This window comes from Chelonoidis abingdonii, chromosome 24 (genome assembly GCF_003597395.2).
Source record: "Chelonoidis abingdonii isolate Lonesome George chromosome 24, CheloAbing_2.0, whole genome shotgun sequence".
NCBI classification, from domain to species: Eukaryota; Metazoa; Chordata; order Testudines; family Testudinidae; genus Chelonoidis; species Chelonoidis abingdonii.
In genome coordinates, this window is record NC_133792.1 from 24,782,994 (window position 1) to 24,803,000 (window position 20,007).

The 20,007-nt window shown below is 41.4% G+C and overlaps 1 protein-coding gene across 5 annotated transcripts in view; it reads left to right on the top strand.

Annotated features, from left to right (window-relative positions):
- Positions 1 to 6,201: 6,201 nt before the first annotated feature.
- The window catches only part of PBX3 (PBX homeobox 3), a 159,218-nt gene continuing 145,412 nt past the window's right edge, over positions 6,202 to 20,007 (top strand). For 2 of the 5 annotated variants that reach the window (XM_032769256.2, XM_032769260.2), the window contains exons 1-2: positions 8,000 to 9,073; positions 10,176 to 10,249. In XM_032769256.2, coding sequence (XP_032625147.1) covers positions 8,877 to 9,073; positions 10,176 to 10,249 — 271 coding nt within the window. In that variant the 5' untranslated portion in view covers positions 8,000 to 8,876. The other 3 variants (XM_032769259.2, XM_075060432.1, XM_032769257.2) reach the window with 3 other exon arrangements.

A 20,007-nucleotide genomic window follows, 5' to 3' on the forward strand; every position in this document is an offset into this window, starting at 1 on the left:
GCCGGAAGTGACGGAACAGGAAAGCATGTGCAAATGCCGGCGGGAGGGGTGGGATATTGCGCTGTGCGCGTGCGCTGGTAGCGCGCGGTGTGCGGGCACCGATAGTCGCCGGGGCAGCAGCCCTCAGCCCTTGCCTGCTGGTTGTGTGACGCCCCGGGCAGTGGGGCGCTAGGGACAGCCAGTAATAGCCCTGATTAGCCCCGTAGCCGTTGTGGAGACTCGTCCCCTCTGGCAGCGTCGGGCAGGTCGCCGCGTGTTTGGGTGCCTAGCTGGGCAGCTAGCACCGACTGGGGCTCGCAGCGGGCTTTGCCGCCCTACGCGTGTCCATCCTGCTGGGTGACTCTCTGCACCTTTAGGTGCCGACATACCCTTGGCAATACTTGTATCTCCACGGGGGCTGGTGTTCCACAGACTAGCAGAGAGAGAAGGAATCTAGAGAAAACGCGGGTGACTCTACGGAAAGCGCCAGCGGTCATAATTTGCAAAAATAATAAAGTGAATAATTGTGGCATAAGAAAGAACCAACAAAGACAGCCAAGAAATTTGAGTCTTTAGAATGATCTTGCATCCACCTTGGAAACAGGATGCAGATTTCATTTAGTAGGGTTTTCAATATCTATCTCTCTCAGGAACACAGGACTTGCCACCCTGCATTGGACCTGGGGTCCATCTGGTTCAGTACGTTGCCTCCGACAGCGACCACGATCAGATGCTTTAGGGCAAGGTGTAAGAATCGTTCTGGGGTTCTCTATAGTATCTATCATAATAACTGGTCATTACTTCCCGTGTAAATTACATATGCACTGTGAGATTCTGCATGCACTTTATTAATTTTCTGTTATCCCTGTCATGATAAAAGAGAATTTATTCAGGATATATTTTGTTATTCCTTTCTGACTTTGTCACACATTAATCTGGGGTTATTGTGGCAAAACTTGTAAAAGAGGATGGTTTTGGAATCTGTCTTGAACACAGCTATATTCTCTAGAGAAGATCAGGCCAATGCAAACTTACTCTACATCATTAAGTCTTTGGTTTCCATATGCTTCATTTTGTGCTTTGTGGACTCTATTGTTTGTTTCAGAGAAGTACAGATGTCAGACCCCTTGTCTACCCTAGAAAGGGTTTGCTTTTAGAGCAAGTGAAGACACAATTTATACAGTCAAAAGATTTATTTTGTTAGTATTGTTTGTATCAGTTCCTCAACCAAAATAAGCTATAGCAGCAAAAGGGCTACAGTACAACCTCAGAGTTACGAATAGAGGTTGTTTATAACTCTGAAATGTTCCTAAACTCTGAACAAAACATGGTTGTTCTTTCACAAGTTTACAACTGGAATTGACAACACAGCTTTGAAATTTTACTACACAGAAGAAAAATACTGTTTTTAATCATCTTAATTTAAATGAAACAAATACAGAAAAAAGAACAGGAGTACTTGTGGCACCTTAGGGACTAACAAATTTATTTGAACATAAGCTTTCTTTTCCCTTTATTTTTTAGTAGTTTAGCATAGTTTAAACATACATTTAACATAGTACCATACTATATGTTTTTCTCTGATGCTGCCTGATTGCGTACTTCTGATTCAAAATGAGGTGTGTCATTGGCTGACATAACTCTGGTGTTTGTAACTCTGAGGTGTTCATAACTCTGAGGTTGTACTGTATTTTAATGTGTCAACACTAGGGCGTTTGCTAGCATAGCTCTGTCAGGGATGGTTTCACACTCCTAATCAATAGAGTTATACCTACAAAACTTTTTAACTGTAAACCAGGCCTGACTGTATAATGATTGAAGATGTATTTGCTGATCAAGTTGGTCCTGAATATTTGATATACTTATTAGGACTAATATCTTCAATTGGCAATAAAAATGTACATGGAGCCAGTATAGGGATCAGTGCACAGGACACAATGAGCTCAGGAAGACCAATCTCAATGAGCAGTTGGATTTTTGTGTAGTGTATGACCTAGAACCTCTGTACTTCTTCCAGTGAACCAGATTATACTGTGAATTACAGTCTATTCTCCAGGACTTTGTCCAGATCAGTTTTAAATGTCCCAACTGACAGCTTCCATCACTTTCCTTGGGAAACTATTCTACAGGTGATAACTACTTGAGTTCTGCCTGCCAGTCTTTAACTAGAAGAAATGGGCATTGCTGGGAATAATTTGCTTTTCAGGGGGATCCATTCTGACACACTTGAAGTGTACAACAAGCTATAACACAGCCTATTGTGCTTCACTGATTCTGTATAGAGACTGTGGACATTGCACTGCTTTTTATGGGTCAGTTCACACTTTGAGTGCTAATACGTATGTTAGTTGCTGATAGTAATACTTAACATATTTTTTTAAAAATCAGATTCCTGGTATATTTTGTCAAATGCAATGTCCAAGAATCCATAATTAACAGTGTCTCTGATAATATATACTGTATTTGCAATACAGAGAATCACTATCATAAATAAAGGGAGACGGGTGAATTTATAATTAAAAATGCACTAGAAATTACAAGCATAATTTATTTAATAATATGCACTGGAATATATTTTCTGTGTAATATTTGAAAAGTGGCAGTAAATAATAGTAAAAATATTTTTCAACTAACATTTTCATAAATATTAGAATTAAATATGCTATACAATAACTGCAGCAAAATTCAAATAAAATTATTTAAATAGAAAAACCAAATTTAAAAGTATCACAAATAGTATCTAATATAATCAAACAAATGAAAAATTAGATAAATGTCTATGCGGGATGGTCTAGACAGTATTTGGTCTTGCCATGAGGGAAGGGGACTGGACCCGATGACCTCTCGAGGTCCCTTCCAGTCCTAGAGTCTATGAATCTATGTATAAAAATACACTACAAGTAATAAAGGATATTCATTTTTATAAAACTCCTTTCAGATTATTATAAAGAAAAGTCAGGTAGGCACAAATTTTAAATAGATTCTGAGAAGAGATTTGGGTTCTACTCCCAGCTTTACTGTAGTTTCCCTATGTGATGTGCTGTAAATACCTGTTGATTTTTTAACAACCCTGGCACACATACAGTCTCTCCATAGTTGAGGGGGCAAGCAGGTTACATTGTAAATCCACTTTTATGCCTCTTGTAACTTTGACTAATTTTCTTCCTACTTTGAAGAAAATTGGTTGGTCTTCACAATTAACCCAGCAATTTGCAGGCCAAAAGCCAGTTTATCTAGCCCAACTGTTCAAATTATAGGTTATCAAAAGATTTGGATCCCTCACCTCAGATACGGTTTGCTACTCCCTTCAAACTATCCACACTGTTGAATGTAACTAAAAAACACATTACATATGATATAGAAGAAAAGAAGTTGTCTTTAAGAAAAGATAATGAACATTGTAATTATAATCTGTACATGAGCAGTTGGTACATATTCTTTATTATTTGTATTACCATAGCAGCAATGATCCCTAGTCATGGACCACAACCCTTTTGTGCTTGGTGCTGTACAAACATAATAAAAGGTAGTCTCTGCCCCCAAGAGCTTACAATCAAAGCATAAGACGAAACAACAGACAGATAGAGACACATAGGGGAATACAAGGAAAGAATGAGACAATATTGGTCAATATGACTGACTCATTTCAGAGCACCAGTGGCCTAACTACTGTCCATTTTTTTGTAGGCATTGTGGCGAAGGTAAGTTTTAGGAGGTTAATGAGGTTGCTTGGTGGATGTTTGCAGGGAGATCCTCTCAAGGGTGAGGGGCAGCACTGGCAAAGGCACAAAGGTAATTGTAAAAAGTACCAAGTGGACAATGGAGGCTGGTGTCAATGAGCAAGGTGGAGTTGACATCTTGATAGTGAATGAGAAATGATGGGTAGGATGGGGATAAGCCATGAAGGACCTTGAAAATTAAGACAAGTAGCTTATGTTTGATTTGATAGTGAAGAGGGTACCAATGGAGGGATTCAAAGGGGTGACATGATCAAAGTGACAATCTAGGAAAAATGATCTTTGCAGCTGCATTTTGAACGGATATGAGCAGGGCATGATTGTATTTGCCAAGGACAGAGAGAAGGCAGAGTAATGTTTTGTAGAGCATCCCTTCTGTGTCAGTGGGGCCATATGGCCCCAATTGACCTGTGAGCATCTGTGAGGTCAGGGTCTATGGCGCAAAGCCCATTTCCAGGCATTAGTGGGATTTTCAGGCTAGTGGGGTCAGTTTTCAAAGCTAGTCCCAACAAGGAAACGATAAAACTGGCCAGATCTCTTCGTACAGCCAAGGGTTGGGCCAAACAGAGAGAGACTGGAAAGCCAGAAAAGGAGGGGTGGAAGGGCCAAGGGCACTTGCGACAACCACAGGGTCTGCAACTAACCCTGATTCATCACTAGTGAGGGAAAGGGGGAGCCAGCCACCCTATGAGTTCTGAGCCCCAAGGTCAGAGGGGGGAAGGGGAGCAGAGCATGCCACCGGCCAGAGCCCCAAGGATGGGGGGGTTAGATGGAGCCAGGCATCGTGAGTTCCAATGATGGGGGGGGGGAGCCAGGCACCCCACTGGCCTTTAACCCCAACGATGAAGGAGTAGGGGGGGAGCTGGGCACCCCACAGGCCTGAGCGGGATCTGGGCATCCAAGCCCCAATGATGGGGGGCAGGGGGAGCCAGGCACCCCACTAGCTTGAGCCCTGATGATAGATAGGGGGTGAGGGGGAGCTGGGCACCCTCTGGCCCAAGCCCCAACGATGGGGGGGGAAGGGGAGCTGGGCACTCCACTGGCCTGAACTCCAATGCCTGGGAGGGTGAGGGAGGAGCCGGGCACTCCACTGGCCAGAGCCCCAGTGGCAGGGTAGGGTGAGGGGGAGCTGGGCATCCCACCGGCCAGAGCCCTAATGCCTAGGGGAGGTGAGGAAGGAGTCGGGCACCCCACTGGCTGGAGCCCCAATGCCGGGGGGGTGAGGAAGGAGCCGGGCACCCCACTGGCCAGAGCCCCAATAGCAGGGGAGGGTGAGGAAGGAGCTGGGCACCCCACTGGCCGGAGCCCCAGTGCCTGAGGGGGTGAGGAGGAGCCGGACACCCCATTGGCCCAAGCCCCAATGCCAGAAGGGTGAGGGGGAGCTGGCACCCCACTGGCCCAAGCCCCAATGCCAGAGGGGTGAGGGGGAGCTGGGCACCCCGCTGGCCAGAGCCCCAATGCCAGAGGGGTGAGGGGGAGCCAGCACCCCACTGGCCAGAGCCCCAATGTCTTGGGGGGTGAGGAAGGAGCAGGGCACCCCACTGGCCCAAGCCCCAATGCCTGGGAGGTTGAGGGGGGAGCTGGGCACCCCACTGGCCTGAGCCCCAATGCTAGAGGGATGAGGGGGAGCTGGCACTCCACTGGCCAGAGCCCCAATGGCAGGGGAGGGGGAGGAAGAAGCCAGGCACACCACTGGCCAGAGCCCCAATGACAGGGGAGGGTGAGGGGGAGCTGGTACCCCACTGGCCTGAGTCCCAATGCCTGGGAGGGTGAGGAAGAAGCCGGGCACCACTCTGGCCAGAGCCCCAATGCCTGAGGCAGTGAGGGGGAGCCCTGCACTCCATTGGCCCAAGCCCCAATGCCAGAGGGGTGAGGGGGAGCTGGTACCCCACTGGCCCAAGCTCCAATGCCAGAGGGGTGAGGAGGAGCTGGGCACCCCGCTGGCCCAAGCCCCAATGCTTGCGGGGGTAAGGAAGGAGCCGGGCACCCCGCTGGCCCAAGCCCCAATGCCTGGGGGGGTGAGGAAGGAGCCGGGCACTCCACTGGCCAGAGCCCCAGTGCGAGGGGGGTGATGGGTAGCAGGCGAACCCCCACGGCAAGGCCAGCAGCAGCTGTGGCTGGGATAGACAGTAGCGAGACCCCCAGCCCAGCTGAACTGTTGCCATAGTAACAGAGAGGGCGGGACAGCAGCGCCCTTCCCCCCTGCCACATGACTGTTCGAACTCTCCAATCCCAAGTTTCGCAGGGAAGGCGGAGGGCTCGAGAGCATGGCGGAATTAGCCCCGCCCTGCGCGTTCTGATTGGCAGTGTGCTGTCTCAGTGCCGCTCTGATTGGGCGGTGAATTCACAGCTTGTTGGAAAGACCCCACCCTCCAGTACTGGGAGCGGCTCGGGTCCCGCTGGCCGCCGCTGCGCTGCAGGATGACCCCCGGGAGAAGCTTTAGTTGGACCTGCCCAAGGGGGAGACCAGATGCCGCGATGGAGGCCACGCCCCACAGGGCGGAGCCTTCAGCCGGATAAGGGGCGGGGCGTTTTGAAAGGGGCGTGGTGAGGACTGGGTGGGATTTATCTGCGGGGGGGCGGGACCTGGAGGGGGAGATGATAGTATGGGGAGTACCTGTTTGGGCTATGATCAGTGTGGGGGAGGCTGAGTGAGGTGACAGAACACTGGGAGGGGGAGGGATGGTCAGTGTGGGGAGGACATGAAACCAGGAGGGCAAGGGAGGGTCAGTGTGGGGGATTGGGGGGTGACAGGACACGGGCAGGAGTTAAAGTCACGTCAGTGCTGGGAGTCGAGCGACTTGACCAGAGCGAAGCCAAGTGGGACGGGTCAGATGTGGAGGGATTGTGGGTCGGGGTCGGTTGACAGGACACTAGGGAGGGTTGGGATAGAGAGAGGAGTCAGTGTGTGGGGGGGGGCTGGGAGGTGACAGGTCCCCTCAAGAAAACAAAGTGACACAGGGGGGGAAGGGGAGAAAGGGAGTTGTCGAGGGAGTGGTCAGTGTGGGGGGGACTTGGTTAACAGGACAATATGAAGAGAGTGGCAGTGTCAAATGTGGGCAGGGCACGGTGGCGGAATGGTGATCAGTTTGCTTGAATGCTTTGAGCGGGGGAGAGGAGAAGACTCGTACGTGTTCAGTGTAGGGGAGGACATGAGCGGGCGGTGATACATTGTACCACTGGTAGCGTGCGAGGGAGGGTCAGTGTGGGTGGTGTGTGGTGACCAGAACAGACTGGTGGTGGTGAGTCCCACCACCCGCAAACGGGGGGTGGACCAGGCGTGGATGCGGCCCGGTCAGTGTGCCGTGACGACCCCGCCCCGTTCTTGCCGCCCAGCACAAAGAAGATCTGCCGCCCGCACCCGACCACCCGGTCTCAGTGTATATAAAAAAAAAACAGGACGTATTCATGGCTTGGGTGGGGGGGTGGGGGGTGTACAGGAGCATTGGGATGGCTCAGTGTTCCAGGATTGTGGTGACCAAGAGGCTGGAGGGGTGCCAGTGGGTATTTAGACTCGACATGACTCTGGGGATTCCGTGTAGGGTCTCTGGTTACCAGGGACACTTGGGATGGGGGTCACTGTGTCCAGTTTGGTATGAAGTACGCGCTCTTCCCGTGTGGGGGCTCAGGACACTTTGCTTAAGGGGTGTCACTTTTTGGTGGGCATGAACCATGGCGACGCTTGGGAGGGGAGTCAGTGGGGGTGGCAGACACTGGTCCTGGGAGTCTCGTGTGGCGGGTTTACAGGGACATTGGGGAGGCGGGGTCCAGTGTGGGGGGTTGGGGATGATGAGGGCACGGTAGGGTGGGGGGTTGGGGATGATAGGGCACGGAGGGGGGTCAGTTTGGGAGGTTGGGATGACAGACACTGGGGGGTCAGTATGGGGGGTTGGGGATGATAGGACACGGGGGGGTCAGTTTGGGAGGTTGGGGTGACAGGACGCTGGGAGGAGGTCAGTGGGGGGGTGACAGACGCTGGGACGGTCGTTGGGAGGTCAGTGAAGCAGAGACGGGGTGGAGGAGGGGGGAGTTAGTGGGGAGGGGAGCAGAGGGGCGTGGTCTCCGCCAAGAGTCTCGGGGCGGGAGGGGGCGTGGTTCCAGCTGCTGCCCCGCGCTCTCTCAGCAGCAGCAGGGGGAGCGCTTCAGCCTAGCTCCCCCGCTCGCTCGCTCTCAGAAGGGGAGGGAAGGGGGCGTGGCTTCGCCTGGCTCCCACGTCCCCTCGCTCGCGCGCTCTCTCTGCCTCTCTCCTCGTTCACAGGGTGACACGTCTGCAGGGTGAGTGAGTGGCATTGGCAGACTGTCAATCCCTCACCAAAGCGGCCATCAAACAACATAAAACACACACAGTCATTGGGCTGCTGGGCTCATAAATTCCAGCTGGCTGATATTTTTGCACATTGCTTTGCAGAGAGTGTGTAATTAATTTTTTTACAGTTCTTTCCCCTTTATTTCCGCTCTTTTCTTTGCACAAGTTCAAACTTTTGATAGCTGCAATTTTGTCCCCATTGTACAGACTTGGGATCATTTGGGGGGGGGGGAGCAATTAATTTTTTTCATCTGTATTTGTGTTTTCTTGGGCTTTTTTAATGTTGCAATTTGGGGATGGGGGTGTTTACTTGGTTTGTTGTGGTTTTTGCTGTTTGCCACTCTCCTAACTTTTTAAGGATTTGAAAGCAAGTTTTTTGTGTTTTTTTTTTTGTCTTTTTTTGCGAAGATTTTTTTTTTTTTGAGAAGTGGAGGAAAGACATAAAAAGCAACAATAAAAATAAAAAGAAGAGAGAGGGGAAAAAAGCGTTGGAGGAAGATTGTACGAGGGAGAGAAAACTGCAAAGAAACCTCATCAACTCATTTATTCAAACCACAAATATAATTATGATGAAAGAAGATTGTAACTAAAGAAGGGAGTGATTTACTGCATTGGAAAGAAGAGAGTGGAATAAACAACTGAGATCCGGTGAAATACTAAATACTGATTTTTTTTTAAAAAAAATATTGCGAGAGCAAATAACAAACAGGAACTGAAATTGACTACAAAAGCCAGAGATTTATTTGCATTTTCTTTTCTAAGCACAAACCTCCTTCCTCTGATTGTGAGGCTGTTTTTGCCGTTTCTCCTGCTGCTATCTCTGAAAGTGCATTGATTGGGCTGCGGTAGGAGGTATGGATGATCAGTCCAGGATGTTGCAGACTCTGGCCGGTGTGAACCTGGCTGGCCACACGGTGCAGGGGGGGATGGCTCTGCCTCCTCCCCATGGACATGAAGGGGCAGACGGCGACGGCAGAAAGCAGGATATCGGAGACATCCTCCATCAGATCATGACCATCACTGACCAAAGCCTGGATGAGGCACAAGCAAAGTTGGTTTCGTCTTATTAAACCTTGTCTTTTTATATGTGTGTGTGTGTGTGTGTGTAGTTTTTGTTTCTCTCCCTCCTGCTCCTCTGCAGAGACCAAGCGTCTCACAATTAGAGCAACTTAATACCGTAGGAGAAATTTCAAGCAGCAAAGGCAAAATCAAAGTTGCTATTAATTATTTGTAAAATATAAATATGTTATGCTTGTACCTTTGTTTCCTGTTCCATTTTATTTACACCTATGCGTGGAAGGCTGTTGCTCAGATATTCCCATTTCCATTTCCTTGTCTTTAGACACTATCTGGTTGACACTCATTTAAAAATCACCATCCCGCACTATTTGTTCTTCGTGAGACTTTGATTTCTTGTTAAGAAGTGTAACTTTTTTTTTCTTTCCTTCTCCCTTGCCCGTGAAGTGGTGGCAGATGAATTACAAAGCTGACAAGATATTGCTTTAGGGAGAAAACCCTCAATGTTTGAAATCACAGTAAATACAAAACAAAGACTGTGAGCTCTGGAAGTTCTTCCCTTTAACAAATCAGTTCTAATGTAGAAGAATGGAAAGTACTCGAGACAGGCTTTGATTTATTCACTTAGTATACCAGGGAATTTACATAACGCTAATTTGACTTAAAAATAAACAGATGAAAAGAAACCTTTAAAGCATGGCTTTAAAACCAAACTTCTGTGAGTGTCACAAGTCTGCAAGTAGCAGGCAGGCTGGGGCTACCTGAATCTTTTACTTGTCACCAAGTCCCTGCTTTGGTGATAAATGCGAGAAGGCATTTGAAACTCCCTTTTATTTGCTCCTCTTGTCCCTGAATTTAAATATTCTCACATTTCTTCTTAATGTTTGCTATTTTGGACACAATATGATTATGTTGCTTGGTAGCCTACAGGGCAAATATATACCTCCCCCACTCGCAGCCAAAAGCTGTAGCCAAAGATTCCTTGTCACTTGTAATTAACTTTGCTTCCTATTACTTTGCAAGGAATATATTAACAGTAAAATGCAGAGACACAATTAAATCATTTTATTGTGGAAAGGCGCCATGTTATCAAATAGCTTTTGTTAATACATTGTTTTTTCCTATCTGTTTTGCAGAAAGCATGCACTGAACTGCCACAGAATGAAGCCTGCTCTGTTCAGTGTCCTGTGTGAAATCAAAGAGAAAACAGGTAAGAGACCAGGAGGAACGTGGCTTTAAATCGAACTCCAAATAGGTAAACATTGCAATACTTCTCGAAGCTTAGATTCTGCTAGCCTGGGAGCTGCTTTAGGCACCGCAGCCATCTTTGATCATTGCCTCCTTTCCTGCTTCTGATCTGCGGAGGGGAGAGGAGGGGGAGAATGTAATAAATCTGGAGCAAATTTTACAATTCATAATCCCGATGTAAAATGAAATGTAGATGAAAATGATCGTGTGTCACCGTCCACAGAGTAAATTCCCCCTCTGGCTGCAATCAGGGAAGTAACACCAAGCAACCAGGCTCTCTCCCCTCTCTGCCTTGTTTGTATGTCAATTTCTTAAAGGAGCAATGTGAGATTGGAGAAGCCAATTGCAATGCAGACTAGAGAGCAAGGGAAAAACATAGCCGGCAACTTTCTGTTTCACTCGGGCCACCTTATTGTTTCTCTGTGTAATGAGCAGAATATATGTTATTGGACACATTCAGTTGACAGATTCAAACGAATATATTATGTAGGAAATTAACTGTAGTCTTAAGAAATGCTTAAGGGTGTGTGGACACATTTATACACAGATACACACACATGTTCACATACATACCGATGTACGTTGTTGTATATCATACATTTAATTTTATGTACATTTACACTGTGAGAGTTATATACGTACACGAGTATTTCTGTCTGTAGATATTGCTATTCATATCCATATATCTGTACACAAAAAATTACATTAAAAAACACCCTGAAGTTTTCTAGAAGCTGTATTTCAATAATATGGACTAAAAAAGGGTAGAAGCAAGTTAGTAGCATATACTTTTATATATTTAGAGTTAAGTTATATATCTTACTTTTTTTTTTTACCAGTTACCTGGAATGCTCTTTTCAAAATCTTAATTGTAATACCCATTTTAACAGTGTATTATTTAGAATTCTAGTTCTTGAGCTTGTTCTACACATTCAGGTTAAAAGTGCATTGGGATTTAACCTAGATATGTAATATTTTTCTTATAACAATAACACTTACCATTTATATAGCACTCTTCATCTTTTAAGTGCTGTACAAACATTAACCATATATATGTGCTATACAAAAATATTTCTTCATATAATACAGAACACGCTAAAGGAATCAGTAAACTTTGTAAGTGTTAACATGTCTAAATATACCATTCTGTCTGGATGCATCACATTTTAAGAGATAACAAAACAGAAATGCTGTTGATGCTGAGGATACAAGAGCATTAACAACTAGACAAAGTGAAGTTAAGAGTTTAAAAGTGGTAGAATGCTTTCTGCCAATATTTGTTTGTAAGGAGCACAGCAAAGTCTTAATCTTTTTTTTTTTTTTGGTGCGATAATATTTTAAAACCAGAATTTTTCTTCCCAAAAGTGTTGACAAACTAATTTTGTTAAGATATATTAAGACACATTGAAACTTTATGGCAGCTTGCATGTATGTTCTTTGACCCCCCCTGACTTTAAGTGGAGAAAAATTAGTCACTTTTTAGAGGGAAGGATTTTGAAAAGTACTGTACGTAATATTATGAGAAGTAAGAGCATTATTAAAGTCTGATTAACTTGAAAAAAAAAAAACCATCTGTATGCTACCTGTTTAGTTACTCTAGAAAATTATAGTTCTCAATTGCAGTCTGAAGACAAAAAAAATACATATAACTACAGAATAGGACATCAAACATTAAATCACAGTGAATCTTAACTAAGAAACCTAAAAGTGCATAGTTCTCAGTAAATTATGCTGCTTAATGTCCAAAGGTTTCCTTGCTATCTGGACTCCACTTCAGTTTCTGCTGACAGCTAAGCACTGGGGTATTGACTGTGTTGTGAATATTAAGATTGATTCTGCTTTATATTGCATTATATTGCTCTGGATAAGGGGAATGATTTCCCCCCCATCCCTATGCCACACACATACACCCTTTGTGCCTTGTTCACAGTTAACCTCTTCTTCTCCCTCTCATCCCCCCACTTTGGTTTATATTTGTTTTCTTGTCTTTTTCTAAACTTTTTGCCGGGCCAGCTCCAGAGCTAACCAAGCAACCTGCCTTTGATGTTTAGACATTTTGCAGCAGGCAGATTTCAATAAAGAAGGTGTAGGATCCTGCAGTCACTTATTTGCACAGGGCTTAGCCTCACTGCTTTGAAAGGAAAGTATAGTCAACCACATGTCAGAGGTGAGTTGAGAATTAAAAACAAGTCTTTTCAGAGACAGGAATTACTGCCAGTGGGTGCTTGGTAAGGCCATTGCTGTTTCAGAAGCGAGAAGGAAACTGACAAGGGAGGAGATTTTGTGATTTCAGATGTTTCTGGGGATTTCAGTGATAATTTGTAAATTAAGATCTTGCTTTTGTGTCTTGACTTGGGGAGCCAAGTTTGCAAGTTATCTCTTTTGTAAAATAGCTAAGAGCCAACAAAGACTGAAGGCGTCCGTCTGGCCAAAGGCGGGATCCTGCCAGTCCCAGCAACTGGGAAGGGATAGGATTATGCACTGAGTGATTGATGGAGGTAAATCCACCCTCCTTCAAACTGTTCCCATAGGGGAATATTCACTCAAGATCTCCCAATTGAGATTAAATGATTGTATAGACATTAGTAAGTGTTACCAAAGCAAAGAAAATATGAAAGTAATTTCTAGCATCTTTTCTCTGATCTGTTTGAATGAGGAAAAAAGTGCAAATACTCATCTATTGCCAAACAATTCTGAATTTGCAGGGTAAACAGTTTGGGATGCAATTTAAGTAGGGGTTCTTCTCCATTGGTCTTCACTGCCTTTTGCTCAAAATAATTTAATCAAGATGCAGTTGGATTGTGCCTCAATACTTAATTTTTTATAATTTGAGGAAAAGTTTTCCTTGGTGTTAGTAATGGAAATTACTGTCATGATTTATCTCTACCTAGTTTAAGGAGACAGAAAGAATATAGCCTCTGCATGAAGTGTAATTTCAGTCAAGTCTTTTCAGAAATACGGGAGTAATGCAACTGTGCAGACATTTTTATATTTAATTGCATTAATTTTTAATACTTTGCTGATGGATTATTATTGTTCAGCATAGCTAGTGAGGAATTTGCTAGATTGGTAGAAAGAGAATGTTTAGGGGAACCCTCAATTTTGGGTGAATTAACCATATCAGATGCTTGTGGATCTCAAAATACATTTCGTCAGGGGTTAGTAGATGCATTATGTTTGTTAAAGATTTTTCACTTTGCCTTATTTAGGAGTAGGTAGCTGAAGAGTTTTTTATCATGTTAAAAGTAATTAATTACAAAATCTAATCTGACATTTATTTTTACATTTAAAAAATACTGTGTTCTGTATAAATCAACTTTAAAACAAACAAACATATATTGGTATATGTGTTCCTATAGGTAGCTGCCGGGTAGCAGGTTTTCATAAAGTTGACTAACTGCCACTTATTTAATTAATACAAAGAAGATTGAGCCCCAAAGTTTTCCTGAAGCCTCTCTAGTAAAACAGAAAGATAAGAAAAAAGGGTCTGTCTAGTGGCCGTGTTATGTTACATTTTTATCTGTATATGTTCTAATAGATGTCACTCCAGAATCTTAAGTTGTATGCTTAATGTGGAGTCACATCTGTTGCATACTTTTGTATCAATTTTTCTGTCCTCCTATTGATATCATAGTCTGATGTATGTATGTCATTTTGTCTGTACATTGTTTACTGTTAAGAAAAGCTTAGATTCAGAATCTGATTATCCTTACACTTTAGTAAATTTCTATACCGGAAGTACTATATTTGGGTATCCAAATGTAACTGAAAATATATTAATTCTGATCTTCTTAAAAATGGTTAGGGAATTGCAGTTATTTCCCAGTGGAATTCCATATTGTTGAGCTGTACTGATAGATGATCTGTACCATCATAGTCTCTAGCCTTTTTATGTTTGTTTTTAAAAATTATGTTAAAAAAAATTCAAACAATGACAGCTGCCAACCAAACCCTAATTTACTGTCACCACAAACCCTAAATAGCATTCATTTGCTGGTAATGCCTAATGGCATACATGATGGTTTGCCAGATTTGTGGCCTTTCTGAGGCTTATAAGCAGGACTGACTTGGGAAGATCATAAAACTTAATGAACTTCTCTACTGCAGGAGGTGTCCGCAGGGGAAGAGAAAGGCCTGCTTGGCTGGTTGGGCTGGCTGAACTATTTTTTATGTCTAAAGAGAGAGGGGGAAAATGATGATTAAAAATGTTCTGCCTTCATGCAGAGTTTTGTTTTGAAGGATGAAAAGATTTTTAGATATGGTAAACAGATGAATAGCGAAGTTAACAATGAGACTAATTTCTTGCTATTTGCCATGTAAGCTGAAACCTTTATTTTTATTGCTACAACTGTAACTAGCCACATCCATCGCCATTCTGATGATTAAAGGGCTCTCTCATGCCCTCACTCCACAGCAAAACTCTTACATGGCACAATTCTTTGGAGGTTCTCAGGAACACCTCTAAGGATTTCACAGTATATCAACCAAAGTGGCCATTATATAATCAGCATTGGAAAGGCCTCATATTTTCCCCTTCTTGCAGTAAGAAAATATCAACCCCTTCTTCTATTTGGATCTTTTTAACTGAACTGCAAGATTGTTTTCTTACATTAAATTCATTTTAACTTTTCAGTATTTGAAAACTATCATATAATGCCAATAATTTGCAATAAAATAAAACAATCCCTAATTAAATGTTAAAAGATAAATGTGGAACGGTATAATAACATTGTTATAATTTATTTGTTTGCAATTTCGTATTTTAAAAATAGCTATGTTATTCAGTTGAGATATTTAAAAAGAATGGGAATATGCAGTCCTCATATGCCCTTATCAAGTTCTTTAGTATAATTTTTAATTTACTTTGAGTAGGTTAGAAAATGAACAATGTGGATTAAAAATCTACATCTTTATTTTCGTGTGGGATTTTTTTCTTTTAATATTTAAATTTTTAGGAATAATCAACTAAAATATCACAAAATTCTTAAATAGTATATTTTAAAAAGTATTTATTATTAAACATATATTCCAAATCATTACATCCAGTAGTATGTTATGTTACTTACACCACCTTAATGGTAATGGTATCACTTCGCCTCATAAATGTTCTACTAGTAAAAATTAAATTGAATTAAGTATCTGATTGCCATTTTGTCATCCGTTCCAAACCTACATAGAGACAAAATTCTATTTCCATAGTGGTTCTTTAGCCAGTGTGAGATTTATTTATCTATCTATCTATCTATCTAATTTATTTATTTTGGCCAAGAAAAAGAACGGCTTTTGTGATTTCCACCCCTTCTCCCCCAACAAAACATCTGACATTTTGTCTTAGAGGACTTGTTATTGCATACTACGTTTACGTCAAGCCATTTAGGAGCTCCTTCATATAGTTAAATAACACACAAGCTTTCACTTGATTACAAGGAACTGTTTCCAGACCATCTTTCCTCCTTCCCCCCCCTGATAAAATTAGACCTATTTTTCAATACTAACTCAGTATGAGCAGATAATTCTTTTATTTTCTGCCTCATTTTTAGAGGGTTTCATTTTGTTCTTGAATATTAAACAAGCCTGCACATTTGTAAATATTTTAAAATGATTATGAGCTACTACCAGGTTTATTTTATGACATAGTAATTTAAATAATTTATTTTTGATTTGGTATAAATAAATATAATAGTAGGTAGTGGTCTGAGCCATGCAAGGCCATCCCGTATTTTACAAATTTAAGAGATTTGTCAACCAGGTTTGTACAGCTTTCAGTGAAAGATACACATTTCCATGATTTGGATATTATGCTAGCCTAATTCAATTTAAATATTAATTTGTGTGAAATGTTAATGTATATTGCAATCTACCTTAGACAAGTATATGCAGAATGAAAATATGGAATTGCTTCAAATGTAATAAAAGGTTTAAATACACAAGCAATATATATTATTAATATATAATGCAATAAAGCAAGATTGTTTGGCTTATATTTATTAATTTTTTAAAGTGTTACAGTTCTGTGAGTGTCGTGATTATTTTTAAGTAAAATAAGAATGAATAATAAGTTCGTATACTAACTTGTCAAAATAAATAGGGACTTGAGTTTTTCTTTTCTTGTATAATTGATGGAATTAGATGTAGTTGTTTGTATTCTGTGAATTGACACCATGAGAAGAATGCTTTGTTTATTTTCTCAGCAGTCATGTTTAATGCTATTCGCTTATCAAGGTGATCAGCATGGTTCAGATAACACATGCCTGACACAGCCTGCCTTTTTTCACCATCATGTTGACCTTTTGTCACATTTGCTTTTCTCTGGTATGCAATTCAAGTATTTAAGTATGAATGGAGTAAATAATTCACATCAATATTTAATATAAATGATTAAAGTTTGTGTCAGCTACTATAGTTCCTGCTTTTATAAAGTTAGAGTAGTACATCAACCAGACTGATGAATTACGCTTCTCAGCTGGACATTAGAGCTATTCCACTGTGTTATCTTTACAACCTAAGTAAACAAGGGAGTTACATATGAAGGGAAATGAAGCTTGAATACTATTTATATATTTTTCAATAAGGGCTATGCATATTCTTTAGAAAGGGGGGAAATGCTAGCTAAATAACTGTAGTATTTTCATTTGTGACTTCTAAAGCTTTATTGTTTATAAGCTGTAAATAGAAACATAGCAAACACCACTGAACTTGACATTTTCTTCCTCATCTTGTCTTTAGCCTTACATGAGCACTTAAGCTCTAGCCAAAGGTTTAGATTTTGCTTACTTGTTTGTTTTTTTATTTTGTTTGTTTTGGAGGAGTTTTCTGGATTTTTTTCTTTGTACCCGGTTTTTACAGACTCTTCTGGAGATGAGTGATAAATTAGTTCAGAGATCATGAAGTTTCTGATCTCTTCAGTCTTTGGTTATAAATTATAACACATTTTACAAACTAAATAATCTGTTATTGAAAGTAGATTGATTTTTAAAAGAAAAATTAATTATTTGATGCAGCAGCTATTGCAGTGCATATTTGTTGCTAAAGAGAGTTGAAACAAAGAACACTTTTCAGAAACATATAAACAAAATCATCATGAATTTATTTTTCTTATTTCATCTTAGTGTTTTTTATTTAAATTCTGTTGTTAAGGAGAAATCCTATTTCAAGTTACCCAGTCATGTGAAATTGTTGTACCAATATCAGAATCACTGAATAACATGGGTCCTATAATACTACAAATCAATCATTTTGGGAGTTTCTCTATCATTTATTTACAGGTCAAAACCTCTTGTTATATTTATATTATGCATCAATTTTGAAGCTAATCTCTTAGTCTGAATTGTTTAGCAGGTGGCTTTTCAAGTATAATTTTATTTTTATTTATTTATTGTAGGTACAAAAATGGATTAAATAATATTACTCTGAATTTAAAAAACTGAAAAGAGTAACAATTTTGCAGTATACGTTTACATATATGACTGAGCAAATGAAGGTATCTAGAGATCTTCCACTACACAATCTAAATTAAGATTCTAAACAGGCATTACAGATGCTGGTAACTTTGGCAATTATCATTTTGTTTGGTGAACAGTAGTAAAACAGTGTGCGGTAAAAGTGTTTAGAGAGAGAGGATAAATAAATTGAACAGTTTTGCAATGCAAAGTGGTTTGTGGTGTTTTTGAGGATTTCTTGGCTCTTGCTTAACTGCTATTGTGAAGCCTGAAGCAGATTTTCCCATTGCTAATGCCCTAGAAGTATTAATTCACTTTGATATGCTAATTAGAGGGCATTATGCAAGAAATGAGATTAAGTGGCAGCATGAAGCCATTTGCCTGTCAGTAAATTGAGAGCTTTAGCATCAGGAGGAGCTTTGTTTTTTCTGAGTTTCTCTTGGTTTTGCATATAAATAAAATTGATTGAAAGGTCTAGAGAAGCTTCTAGAACATTGGTGATTCTTTTTCTCTTTCTATGATTATTTAAACTTCATGTTAAAGGCTTTCTTTGAATATTAATTGATCTAATGGGAGATACTGAACATGAAGAATTTCATTGTATTCTCAGTTACTGTACCTTAACAAAAGAAAAGTATTAGGATTCTTTGTGTCATCTGATTTTTGTGGCATTATTTCAGATATACCTTACAACTTTGTATTGTAAACTCTGGTCAGTGCTAACTGTTACCGGGCTGATGTTCTTGCCAGTTTTAGCACAACAAAGGCCTGATTTCAGAGGTGCTGAACAGGTGAAGTCGGTGGTAAATGTGCATACCTGGGGAATCAGGCCTTGAGTTTTTATCATCCCAGCTCAGTTGTAGGGTGTTCCATTATGTCTTATGTAAATTGCAGATATACTTGGATCATTTGGGGAGGAGGAAGTTGTGACGCTGGCCGTAGATTTTATTCAATTGCCAGAAAACTATATTTGAAGTAACATTAAGGTGTTGACTTAAATCCATAAAAGCAAGGAAAATTCTGAGTTAATGCTTAAACTGTGCCCTTAACTCAACCCATTGAACCTATTTATTAGAGTATATATGAGTCATAAGATAACTGTGCTGAGACCCCTGCAGTATTATGGCACTGTGGGATGAGTCACAGATAGTCTCTGATTTAGCTCAAAATTTCCTGGCTCTTGTAGCTTTAATTCAAACGCTGGTGTCTCTTAGATATAGTCGTGTTGTTCAGTTTCTCCTTTCTTATGGAAATATACAGAAATATCACAGAAGTAATGCAGGACAGTGAAAATTTTTTAGTATCTCTGGCCCTCTCCCTGATTGCTTATAGGATATGAGGGTTTGTACCTCTCTACTGTATATATCTCCATAGATCATTAACTTAAAGCCAATCAGGGGATAGTTTTAGAATGGTCATGCTTGTGATGAGCCCCAATAATTAAAAAAAAAAAAGCCCCAGTGCCTCTCAATGTGGGGCTCCACAGTTCTGGCAGCTGATTTCTAACACTTTTGGGGAATTTTTAACATCATAACATAAGACATAATAAACCATGGTGACTTCTTCAGAGCCATATAGATTATCAAGTCATTGCAACTGGCATGGAAACCATGATGTCTGTGCTCATGTGTAACTTCCAGTAATATAAATAGTAGCTACAAGCATGCCCATAGAGGGGAGAATAAAGACCTCTCGCTATTGATTAAGAATCCTTACTACATTTTTTGTGAAATGTGGTTACCATATTGGCCCATTAACTGCTTTTGTAAATGAAATAATTGGTTATTTTTAATCCCCACCACCATCTGAACTAGTTGAACAAATAAATCTTCATTTGGAATTCACAGCCTGAAAACTTTCATTAACAAAATGAAACCATTTTGGAGTTAGACGGGAAACAGAATAGTTCTGAAACCACAAAACCAAATTTTCTCACAAGTAGTAACCTAATGTGCCAAGAATGAGCAAACATTCACTTTCACGTTACAATCTCTTGAATAAAAATGCTAACTAATGAACACATTAACAGGCCTATCTTAACTATATCCTTAATAACACTGACAATGGAGCACTGAAAGGCAGTGTAATCTAGTATATAGAGTATTCAGGACTGGGGGCTTCAAAGTTTTGGTTTTTAATCATTTGAAGCCCAGTCTTGTTCCCAGTGAAGTTAAAGGCAAAACTGAAGTTAATGGAAGTTTTGCCACTGACTTCAGTGGGGCCAGTGAGATGCCATTTGTGTCTCAGCTGACCTCTCTATAAAATGGGCATATTATTTTCC